Source organism: Strigops habroptila, chromosome 18, assembly GCF_004027225.2.
Source record: "Strigops habroptila isolate Jane chromosome 18, bStrHab1.2.pri, whole genome shotgun sequence".
Taxonomy (NCBI): domain Eukaryota; kingdom Metazoa; phylum Chordata; class Aves; order Psittaciformes; family Psittacidae; genus Strigops; species Strigops habroptila.
Window position 1 is genome coordinate 6461958 of NC_044294.2, and position 12486 is coordinate 6474443.

The following is a 12486-nucleotide window of genomic DNA, read 5'->3' on the forward strand; positions in this document are numbered from 1 at the left end:
TAGTTGGCCAGGGTCAACCCATCACACCCACATACGTGCAGGGAATATTCCCACTTTCCACACAAAATGATTCCCTCCTTACTACTGCTTCTACCTGACATGCAGATTTGGCCAAACTCATACTGCTTCCACCTTCCAGAACAAGCAGGGACCAGGCTGCAAGCAGACATCTTCCTCCCTGGCTGCTCAAAAGAAATTATCTCCCATAAATCGGCCTCTTTGCTTTGCACATCTACCAGCGAGGGACACACATCACCTGTGCACACCTCCTCCAGAAACAACTCGGCTGTGAGGCTCCAGGATGCAGGTCACTGGTCCAACCAAGTCCCTTCCCCCAGCACTCGGCTGTCTTGCATGTGCTCCTAGCTCTGGGATACTGGGGCTGCACAACACTGCAGGTCATGAGGCCCTTCGTGCTCATCATTCGCTCCACTATGCATCAGCCCTTCATTAGGTGCCCCTTTTCCTATGCTGAACTATGGCATTTCTTCCCCAAAACACTCCCTCCACGCACAGTAAACCCGTGGATGCCCACGATATCACCCTTGCTTCCTCTGTCACAGGCACTTGCCTCTTACACAGTAATCTCAATCATTAAAGAGTTTAGTTCCATCATACACCTTCCCTCTTCACCCACCACCATGTGTTCGGTGTGTCATCTCCTCCTACACTTGGCCTATCTCATGCTCTTCAGAGCAGGGACCACCTTTTTCTTCCCTTCCTGCCTCTCTAATCCATGTGAGTTTTTCCCACTGAGATGCATATCAGTAAGGAACACAGAGGACAGAGTCTACTTGGGTCTCCAAAGATGTATCTCCAAAGCAACATCCTTCACCAAAACCCTACACATGCACCAGGCATCTGTGTGATAACAGAACCCTTGCAGATGTGTTTAAAATACAGAAAACAGCAGCAGCACACGGTGTCCTGTGAACAGAAACCAGCAGTGGAGTTCTGCAGGGGGCAGAGCTGTTGAATGTAACCATGAATGGACAGGAAAAAACACAATGACAAATTCTGTCGGCAAAGCAGCTATTCATGGCTGTTACAGCAAAGAGAACTGCAGAAGGGCCTTGCAAGACTCAATTGCATGGACGAGAGAGGGCAGTGAAAGGCATCCATCCAACAGGTGACAGAGTATGCTGGGAAAACACACCACAAAGGTCTATAAAAACCATGACAGCAAAGACACTCTGCGTGCACATCCTCCCCTACAATCGAAACCAAAGGAGCAGCAAATGAAGGTAGCAAGAGACATGTTTAAATAACAACTGAACAAATGAATGCAAAAGATAAAGACACCACCCTGGATATAGAAATACACCTTTTTTGCTTCAACAAGTTCTTATTCAACATAATTCTGTTTTAAAAAAGTACACCTACCTCCTCCCCTCCAAAAAACCCCCCCACAGCCAAACCTCAGCATTGCATGACTGGCAAAGGCCTTATAAAGGCTTACAATAGGAAGAGTAAGAAACACGTACCTAGCAACTGTCAGCAGGGGGTTCTACTGCTGCCACCTTCACATCTGGAAGAGAGTTTGTACGAACAGCTGTATTATCTGCCTGTAATTCCCAACTCACTTAAATAGCATTTATTCAACACTGACCATTGACCATCGACCATTGGCAGGTCTCAGGTATTTATAAAAGCTGTCATGCACAATAGGAAAACAAGAGAATTCTCTACAGCTGGGGTTTGCCATTTACATTGGGTTTCTAAGAGACAGGCCATGGAATTCCAAAGTGGGAAAGTTTATTCGCTAGGACTAATACAGAAACCCCTCCATTCAAAATACAGAGAATGCACTAGTAAAAATGCCCATCTTCTGCGTTCTTTGACACATGTGATGTTCCAGAAGCAGAATTTGATGGTCCAAGTCTTTTATTTCTGGCATTTCAGAAACCTGTACTTTTCTCAATACACATCCTGTGTATTTTGTTCAGATCTTCCATCTACCAGAAATATTCCTTGTTTAAACATGGAATTTCTTCTTAAAGTCACTGCAGTGAAGATGAGCACGGTCCAGCTGACCAGTGCAGCTCAGCTCTGCTGCATCTTCCTGCGCATCTCCTCCAGCGCCGCTTCCCGTTCCCTTAAGAGCTGTTTAAGTCGTTTGATTTTTTCATCCCGGATTGTTTCATCCAAGTCTGGGGGAGTCAAAGGGAAAGCATCATTTCTGAAAGAGCCTTCAAGAACTGAAGGATCATCTTCAGAAGACACTAAAACTGGGATGCTGGGGTATGTAACGTCACTATATTGAGAGTCCGGGTCTTGCTCAGAGTCCCTCCCCAGAGATGACAGAGCGAAGTCTGTGGAGATATTTTGCTGTGGTAAGACCGGTGGCGGTGAAGGACTTGTGTTATGTACACTGGAACTTGAACTCGTGTCTTCTGAACTTGGACTTGTGGTTGATTTGACTGAAGTTTTCCTTCTCTTTCCGCTGTCTGACGCCGCTGAGGACTTTATCTTTCTTTTCTTAGTCAGATCCTCTTCCGGATCCACAGTTATCTGTAGAGCCAAGAAAACACACAAGATACTCTTCTGTTAAACTGAGCATCATTCCACATTGTAACATCACAGTTCAGTAAGCACAAATCACAGTTATTTGTTGCAAGCTTCTCAGAATTACCATATGGAAGATGGTTCTTTAGCAATTTGAGCAAACATACTTCTGGGTTCAGTATCTTTGTAACAAAGATTCCCAGTTAACAATTCCAGAACACTGAATTCCTTCCTTAGTGCACTTCTGCCTTTCCTGTGCATCTCTCTCATCTCCTGCTGCTGTTTATATTCTTTAACTGCAGTGTGAGCCAAAAACTTTTAGAACACTGTGGCTGAACAGAGCTACTTTGGGCAGATAAAATCATTTCACTGCATTCAGATGGAAGTCCTTCATTGAGGGAATCTTTCCAGAAGCACCCAAACAAGTTCTTGGCCAATAACAAAGGACCAAGTTTATAAAGACATTTGTAACTCTGAAGATTAGACAGGTACAACAAAACCACACACGACTATGTGGACACCCTTCTTTGGAAGTCAACCACACCTTGTCGTGTGAGTGACTGAAGCGCCTTAGAACAAGGGCACTTGACTGATCTCAAACTCGACAGTAAAGCCTCACAAGAAATTACTCTTCTATTATCCTGCTTATATCCACTGGATAAACATAATGGTTTGCAGAAGGCTACATGTAAATCAGGATAAAGAGGCACGGTTTCTATTCCAACAAAGACTACCCCTGCCACCACGAGAGGGTCCAGTCTTCTTCAGAGCTTTTATTCTTCAAATTTCCTCCCATGAAACCAGAAAAGAGGATAAAGATTCTCAGACTACTCAAGTCATACTCAAATCCCCCAACTCCTTGGTGGCACACAAACCAGCTCTAGGAACGATTCTGACAGGGACCAGAATTACTGACTTGCCCTGACGAATCCAGAAGCAGGAGGGTCCAGATCAACACGCGGCTCTGTACTGACTACACACATGGAGCTTTCTGAAGGTGTTGCTGTACACATTTTAGATTTCAAGATACCTTTTCCTCATTAACACATTCCTGATGTTGATTCGTTGTTTCCACATCTAACGATGATGAACTCCCAGAATCACTTCTCCTTTTCAAGCTGTTACTGGAGCAAACCCTTTCTTCTAGTTCCTCACAGGAGGTCCTTAATGGTATTCTCTTAAGGTACACTCTCTCCTCCTTAGAGAGTCCAAACTTTTTCCTTAATTCCAAGTATTGTTTCCAATGTGGCTTTTCTTGCTGTTTGATTTGAATAAGCTTTCCTGGTGAATCCATCTTTCCACATTGGATCTGAAATACAGAAACAGTGAGAGACCCATCAATCTCTCAATCTCTCTCCCCACACACACATAAGCTAAAAATTAGTTACTAGAAAGACAGGTGAACATTTGCTTTGTCTGCCATTCTCCAAGAGTTACACTTAACACAGGTTAATCCAACTTTTAGGAATTATATACATTATGTACATAGGTCTAACGCTCTTGTTAGTTATTTAAAACCCCAAGTACATTGTGGAACATCCAGAAAATGCAGAGTCCAACCAGTAAACACAGAAGTAAAAGAAGCAACAAGGAAATCCCCTGTTCTAAAACTTCTAAGTAACAAAGGAAGATGGTGGAAGATCAGACAGTGTTTTTACAGGGTCACATTTAGGCTGCTGAGTGCATTTCATACTTGTGTTGTGGTTGACAACACTAACCAAGCACCATTAGCCATGTCTCATATCTAACCTCATTGTAACCTGAGCTGTGTCTGCACTTCAAGGTCAACCTCACATCAGTATGTTGGGCAATCCATGGGCTTGCAAATTCACAGACTAAAAGCAGCAAACATTCGATGTTTTTCAGAGGTTAAAGCAACACTTGGCACCACACAGCACTAAAGGAAAAGAAAAAAAGTCTATTTAACCATTTTCAGGTGAGGAAGGATCACAAAAGAGTCCCTGCAATCTGTCCCAATGATTAAACCCTGCATTTTGCACAAATATGCCTCGCTGGCATTTCTCTTCTGCCTGGTCAACACAAGCTTCAGAATGATTCTTTTCATCTGAAGGCAAATTCATTCTGGCCTCTTGAGCAACTGAAACTTTGACCTCCAACCCTTCGTGGGTAGAGCCTGGGGCATTTGAGGCTAAGGACTTTTTTGATGTTATGGCTTTAAAAGAATATGTAGGTCCAGCCTGAAGGTGGAAAGCCATTAAGGATCACAAGAGTTTCTTCTGCCTGACATGAAACCATGAGTCAAAGAAGACGGATCCCTCCCCATCATGGCATGAAAGGAAGGCAACACAGCTCCTGCCTTTGGCTGAGCTACTGGAGGCTGGAGCTGACTTAGGGCTACACCAGAGCTTGTCTCTGGGTGCCAAACCCTGCTCGGCACCTTGGTTTCCACTTGTGTAGCTGCAAACTTCTCTACCTCACATCACACCTCCACCAACCAGCCAACGGCTGTGCTTTGTGAATGTGGTACCAACCACGTAAAGCAGGTATCAAAGCACTGCAGATATGAGAGCAGATCGCTCCCAGAGCGCAACCAACCAACAACTCTCCTAGAGTCTCAGTTGTTTCTAACAATTTCTCTTGTGAGGAAATAAAAAGGCATCTTCTCCCTGCTCCTTTCTTTGCTTTATGCATTTTCTCACTGGCGCAGTACAATCTTATTGAAAGAAAAACAAAAAGACCATTTCTTGACCAGAACCACACTTTAGATGAGCATATCCAGTGACAGGATACCTGGTTACAAAAAACTGCAAACTTTTTAACAGCCATTTCATTCAAATAGAACCAGTACCACACAACAATTTAGCAGAGAGTGAGATGGGCACGTTTATTGGAGACAGTTACCTTTTGACAGTCTTCACTGACAGCACCCTCTTGCTTAAGCTGAGGTAAACCAGCCCTTGCTGCTTTGGGGGAATGGATCTTTTCTTTGCCATTGTGGCACACGTCTTCATGTGCCCCATCTGCTGTAACAGGGGTCACTCCACTTGAAATGCTCGTGTCGAAGGGCAAACTCTTCCTGTGGATTCCCGTGGAATTCTGCTCGGCGGCACTTGGTGTCACCAGAGCTGCAGGTGCAGATTTTACATCATTTCTTAAGCCAGTTGGCGAAGACTTCCTGGAGTCTGGAGATGGGTTTGGATCTTTCTGAGACAGCATCATTCCACTGGTTTTGGACAACACCAGATTCACTACTTCACTGGTTATTTTGGTGGCTGCAGTAGAATCAATTAGTGTGGATGTCTCCTTTTTAACTGAAGCATCAGCAGAGGAAGATGCCTGGTTGTCAGCTTGGCCTGGCAGAACATCAGAGCCTCTTCTGGTCAACAGATAGACCTTCCCGTTGTACATGACCAGAGCATTATCTTTACTAGGTGGGAATTTTGTTTGGCTTCCACCAGGACCACTAGAACAGAGTGATAAGATATTTGCAGAGCTCATTTCTGCATTCTTCATGTCTGATAAAGTCTTCAAGATCTTGGAAGCCACGTTATTGGATGACTTCACAGGAATAAGGCAAGGCGCCGATGACTGTGGACCTTCTTGCACAATCCATTTCATTGGAGTTTGCTGGCACTGCTGCCCATCAGATGGTACTGTCCCAGGAGAAGGACTATTTTGTGTAGTTGTCATTATCAATGTTTGTGAAACTTCTGTGGCAGGTTTTGGGCAAATGGTTCGTAAGCGCTTGGGAAGGACCGTTTTCACCGTGTTCACCGGTGACACGTAAATAACAGTTGGCATTTTTGTGCTGTCAGCTCCCCCAGCCATGTTTGTTGCTGTAGCTGCAAGTATTTTTTGCTGGATTGCAGGTGGTAAAAAAGAAGCTGGGACAGATTTCACTTCTGCATCAGCTGGTATCTGGAGGTGGTGGCCAGAGGGCAGGACTGAAGACTTCACAGCGACTGGAAGAGTTTTTGTGTTCACCACCATGTACGCTGTGTTACTCTGGTTAGATGAACTGGTGACAGCAATGTTCTGTAAAGACAATCTGTCGGCTGAAACACAACTGCTCTGGATGTTAGCACCTGAATTTGGAGTTACGCTTTCTTTTTCAGAACCTGCCTTAAGACTTTCCTGCTTGTCTAATGTCCTTGCAAGAATAATCTTTCCAGGGTTAGGAGACTGAAAAACAGGTATCTTAACAGATGAAGGTGCAGTGGTATTGGCAAGCTGTGTCTTAAAAGTAAGATGCACTGGACTAGAAATACTTGCTCTAGAATTATTTGCCATGGCTGAAGACTGAACTATTGGCACAAAGCTTCCAGAAGCTTTAGAAATTGGAAGTAATTTCAGAAGGTTTTTTCCATCTGGTCCCGTCGTCTGAACGACTCGGTACATACAGCCTGCAATGCTTAACAAAACAAAGACAAGAGACAAGAGACAAGAAAAGAGAGATAGCATAAGTGAACACAGCACAGACACCTTCATTCACGTGCTTCAGTGCATTGTATACCCAGTGCTGCTACGCCTCAGAAGCTGATTAACTACTGAAAACTCCTCATCTTCAGGAACTTCACTGGCAAATCAGACTGAGCTACTCAGTGTACATCTGGGGTCAGCATTTCAGAATACCAGAGGCTATCTGAAAAACAGTGTGCAACCTTTACATCACAGAGTAGCAAGAAATGGCATCCTTTTCGGATAACAAGTTAAAAGACCTAAAGAAACCCCTTACGTTACCCTCCTCCTCTACTTACAGGGCCTTTTGTTCTGAGAAAGAAAAAAGCTCCCTCCAGATTTCACAGAGAAGCTGTACTTTTTGCTTTCCCATCTCCCTGTCCCTATTAATATCCCTACTTAGTGCTACAAAGTATGAATTTCACAGAAGCTTCAGGAAAAGGCAGCGGATTAGTTGTGTGGCAAGATGGAAGCAGGAATTACTTCAGACACACATATGAAAAAAGGGAATTAAGATGCAGAATATATTTACTTTGTGGAGTAGGCTGTAGGGTGACCATATGCCTACAGCTCACCTGCCTGCTCGTTCTTTAGGCAAATATAGACCACAAAGGCGGTGGTTTTCAAAGAGAGCAACAAAATGCTATCAAGATACATGCATTTATGAGAACAGAAGTCTAAGTCTAGGAAGGGAAAGGCTTCAAAACTGAGGAGGAAGACATGGAAACAGAACCAGTGAAGTCTGGAGAGTAAACAGAGATTTGTTGGTGGGTGAAGATAGGAACTCACAAGAGCAGACAGACAGATAGGACCTTGTCAAACCAAAAGTTAGTTGCGACTGCTTCAAATGTCAAGATTTTTCAAGTCCATTGCAAGACACTCTTGGGGCTCTCAGAAGAACAAGCTAATGCCCAAAGCACTGCAGAAGCAACATGGCGTGTCGACATGTGCATGATCAAAACAGAGTTTCCCTCACTAGTAAAGAGGCCAAATGAACTGAAAGTACGTTTCATGGTCTTGACATCAGATCCAGAATGATTAAAAGGCAAAGCTGCCAACTCCACTCTGCCCCATTGACTTTCAACATGAATAAATGCATTGAGAACATGGACATGAGATTATTTCCTAGTCCCAGTCCAGATGACACCAATGTTTTGTGCTGTTTCCTGTCTAGTAGCTTTGAAACACTGGCATTTTTTCTGGCAGTGAAGCGTTACAGTTTGGACTTCCAGCCCAGCTTGGAACAGAGTGCCCAGGAGATACCAATCATGTGTCCTGCTGACATATCTCCTCAAGAAGTCAGCCAAGACATCGCCTTTTCCCATCAAGTGAGAAGTCACGAGGATGCTCTTCACTCTCAGAGCTGGACAGTTCCTGCTGCAGTCTGAGGGGTCACGTTGCCCTTGGTGGTGAACACAAATAACCATGCTATTGTCAGTCTAAACCACAAAGGCTTTAGACACGCAGAGCTCTCCTCGCTGTAACCTTACAGTTAACTCCCACACCCCATATTTTGGTACAATGCCTCCTTTCTACGCACTCTGTGTGAAAAAGCAAACGTTAATGTGACTGATCAGAGCCGTGGGCAGCCTTTTGCTTCAAAAATAACCTACTGACAATGAAAACATGGCCAATACCCCACCTGGTTCTAGTGGCAGCTGCCATCAGAGGTTTTAGTAGCGAAATGGAGTTGGATGGTTTGGAATCAGAAATGACAGTTGAGAAGGACTAACATGAATGATCTTACAGACGTACGTTTGCTTAAACAAAGAGCAACTACAAATATTTGTATGTTAGAACTTCAATAAAGCAGAAAGGACTCACTTTTGGAGCCACTTCAAACCTCCTAGCACTACTGATAATGCAAAGTTAGGAAGACCAGCACTGAGCTCCTGGACAGCTTTTTGCATTTGTATATATTATATATCATCAGTTGGGCTTGAGGACCTTAAAGGTCTTTTCCTAGTTGATTCAATGCTTCTTTAATAATCCCATGATCTCCAATGTCAACTTTTCTTCTCTTCTACATGTAAGAATTAATATTCTGAAGGCAAAGCAAGAAGGAAATTTTCCGCAAGTTCCCCAGACATGGAGAACATTGAACCGCGGCAGCTTTAACAGAGCAAACGGGCACTTACCTCTGCTCAAACTAACTAGCACTGCAAGGAGGCATCAAAGGGCACAAGAAACCTCCAAAGAGGCACGCTCCTCCACCTGTCAAAGCAAGAGGATACCTCTAACTTTTGGGCAAGAGGAAGGGGAGCAGCTCAGAGAAGAGAGGAAGCAAGAAAAACAGAGAGGAAGAGAGAGATGAGGCAGAGGATGCATTTGCATGAATGCTTTCTTCAGTGGTGACGTCCGGAGCTCAACTCCACTCTTCTTGTTTCTACTTTGAGTCACCGTTCATGTCCTTTATGATGGGCTTAAAAAATGGGTTTGACCCTGTGCTACAAACAGGATCTTTTAAGTAGGCTGGGGAAGAGACCTCCTTCAAAAAATCCCATTTGTCAGAGCTCCAGGTCATTCTGCTGCTCGGGATCACAAGAAGACAACAGCAGCTTTGGATCTTCACACTTCATGCAAAAAGAGCAAGAAACCCCCAAATTGCAGTTTTCTGGGCAACAACATCCTTTTACTTGAAACAAATACTTACAGGATTGCAGAATTCCTACAAAAAAAGCTAAAAGATAGGCAAGAAGGAAGGAAAGGAAACGTTCAGAGACATTGAGAAGTTGTATTCACACGCAGTTCCTCTTTGGAAGAGGAAGGCAAAGTGTCATTGTCAAAGCTTTTAGATGCTTTTTCTACTTCATATATCAGTTGAAAATGCTCCACCGCCTATAGCTCACATCAGTAAAGCCTCTTGCAGGTGATACAAAGAAATAACCGGGACTGGTGTTTCATATTACCCAAATCAAGCGTTTTTCACACGTTATTGAGTGGTGAAGAGGAGAGCTGGAGGCTGCATTAGGTCCCTCTGCAGGCTACTGCTTCTTTGAGGAATATGTTTTAAGAATCCCTGAAGCAGAGTGAAAAAGATCTTTCCATCCCCTTTTAGAAGTGCCAGATAATTTAGTTTAAGAACTGGCTGGTTAAAAATAACAATCACAGGAATTCTGGCAATCAGGCCAAGTCGTACTGGAGGATTTTTCCCACAATTCTGAAGCAGTTTTCCTTCTCCTCTTCATCCTCCTTCACTTCCCTGCCCCACAAACAGGAATCTCCTCAAATCTCATATATTAACACTTCCAAATAATCCCGTTGCAGTGATACTTCAGCATGGCCCAAGGTCTGGAGACAAGGCAGATCCCTGAGCAAAGCCCGAGGAAAACCAGCTCATGGAAGGAAAAATAAGTGGTGGGCTGGGAGAAATCCTACCTAACGGCACCACAGAAACCATCGACTTCAGGGTTTCAGCTCCCCTTACCAAATCCACACGTAAATCTGCGCCATTCCTGGTGGGAACTGTCACCTTCAGGACGTTTTGCTTGACCAAAAAAGGTCGTTATTTCTTTAGGCAATACTGAAAACTTCCAAGTCAACCACGGACACGGCATTGAGCAGGAGATGCCAGCACAGAGACCGGAACTTGGTTCTATGAAGGCAGCAAAATCAAGAGAACAGTCACCGTTTCCCTCAGTTCAACAGAATTCCCATGAAGAAAACAGGAATTCTTCTTCCCTTGCACCAGCAGCCACCAATCTGATTGTCTCAAGTTCTCATCCCACGTCACTTATGACTCTTCCTAAGAGGAGTATTTCAAACTTCACCTCCTGTCCCTGGTAAGAAAAGGCAGCAAGAGGTGCTCGAGGTTCTCTCCGTCAATTCCAGGTTCAATTCCACTTCCACGGTGCCAGAAGAAACCTCCCCGTTGGCAGAACCAAGCAGGTTTCCAGTCTGCCTTCTCCTCCCAACCATTCCTTGAGGGACAACTTCCCTCTTCTCTCAACATGGATGAACCAAGCAGGGACCAGAAGCCCCGACAAAGCTCAACCAAGCAACTTGACTGGTTTTAACGGGCTCAGTTGAATCCAGAAAGTAGGAAAAGAACATTGATTCTAAGTTGGAAGCGTAAATCTGGGGACGAGGCCAAATTACCTGCTTGTAGCGTGCCTTTATTTTGTGTAGTCCGTGGGTTGGCTGAAGGTTGGATCAAAACAGGTTTTGTTGTCACTTCCTGAAGGGAATCCTGCCTGGAATTCAGGTCCAGGCCATTCCTAACGGCTTGGGGGTTTGTTGTAATCCAAACAACGGCAAAAGAAACCTTTGTTGGGCACTCATTTTGCATGAAAACACTTCCACCCACTGCAGAATATTCCAGAATATTCCGAGATGTGCTAACTGCTGGGAAGCGCTTCCTCTGCTTGGGAAGAAACCGCAGCTCTTCCCATCGACCCCCAGCTCCTCCGGCCAGAAAACCTTTGGCAAACCCACACCAGCACCAGCGCTCCATCCCATGGAACACCAGCACCAGCGCTCCATCCCATGGAACACCAGCGCTCCATCCCATCGAACACCAGCACCAGCGCTCCATCCCTGGCACCGGCAGCACCGCGGCCCCGCTGGACTCCCCCAGCCTCCCCACCTGCAGCGGGGGACACCGGACACAGCCCGGGGCCGTCGCCGCGGCGCTCCCACGAGCCGGCAGGCGCACGTGGAGGCGGGGGCAGCCCGGGGAGCCCGGCGGGCGCTGTCAGGGCGGGGATCGCGGCGCTCGCACCCCGCCCGCGGCTGCTCCGGCGCCGCCCCGGCTCCGCCGCATGCGCCGAGGTGTGAGCCCCCCCCCCCCCCCCGCGGGCGGGTCCGTACCTGCGGGCGTGTGGCCGCCCCCCACCGGGCGCGGGCCCGCTACTCACAACTGCGCGCTGCGGCGCGGCCGCTCCTCGGGGATCCGCGGCGGGCGGGGGGACATGGCACCGGCACCGGCACCGGGCTGCGCTCCCCGCGTCACTTCCGGCCGCCCCGCCGGCCAATCGCAGGGCGCTCCCGCACGGGATGCTTCCGGGAACGGGAGGGAGGGAGGGGCGGCAGCGCCGCCGGGCGGCGGGGAGCGGAGCGGCGGGAGGGGCTCCGCGAGGGAGGCGGAAGTGCTTCCGGGCGGGCGGGGAATGGCGTGTTCGGGGCGGGAAGTGACCGGTTGGGGCTGGAAATGACCGGTTTGAACACAGGAAATGGCGGGTTTGGGGCAGAAAATGGCGCGTTTGGAACAGGAAACGGGCAACGTGGGGCAAAAAAGGGACAGTCTGGGGCAGGAAATGGCCAGTTTGGGGCAGGAAATTATCAATTTGGGGCTGGAAATGGTTAATTTGGGGAAGGAAATGGCCAATTTGGGGCTGGAAATGGTCAGTTTGGGGAAGGATATTGTCAATTTGGGGCTGGAAATGGCCAATTTTGGGGCTGGAAATGGCCAATTTGGGGCTGGAAATGGTCAGTTTTGGGGCTGGAAATGGCCAGTTTGGGGCTGCAAATGGTCAATTTTGGGGCTGGAAATGGCCAATTTGGGGCTGGAAATGGTCAGTTTTGGGGCTGGAAATGGTCAGTTTTGGGGCAGGAAATGGCCAA

General features: G+C 46.6%; 1 protein-coding gene across 7 annotated transcripts; it reads right to left on the reverse strand.

Moving 5' to 3' along the window:
• Window positions 1-1379: 1379 nt before the first annotated feature.
• Window positions 1380-12008, reverse strand: LRIF1 (ligand dependent nuclear receptor interacting factor 1). Of its 7 annotated transcripts, XM_030473481.2 has the most exons (5): window positions 11734-11908; window positions 9063-9138; window positions 5368-6877; window positions 3536-3814; window positions 1380-2511 (listed from the first exon to the last, which is right to left on the reverse strand). In XM_030473481.2, the coding sequence occupies exons 3-5, from the start codon at window positions 6862-6864 to the stop codon at window positions 2044-2046; spliced, it is 2244 nt and encodes a 747-aa protein (XP_030329341.1). In that variant the 5' UTR covers window positions 6865-6877; window positions 9063-9138; window positions 11734-11908; the 3' UTR covers window positions 1380-2043. The 7 variants fall into 7 exon arrangements, with proteins under 7 accessions (XP_030329341.1, XP_030329339.1, XP_030329336.1 ...); XM_030473479.1 differs by lacking the exon at window positions 9063-9138 and having other exon boundaries at window positions 11734-12008; XM_030473476.1 differs by lacking the exon at window positions 9063-9138 and having other exon boundaries at window positions 11781-11990.
• Window positions 12009-12486: the final 478 nt, after the last annotated feature.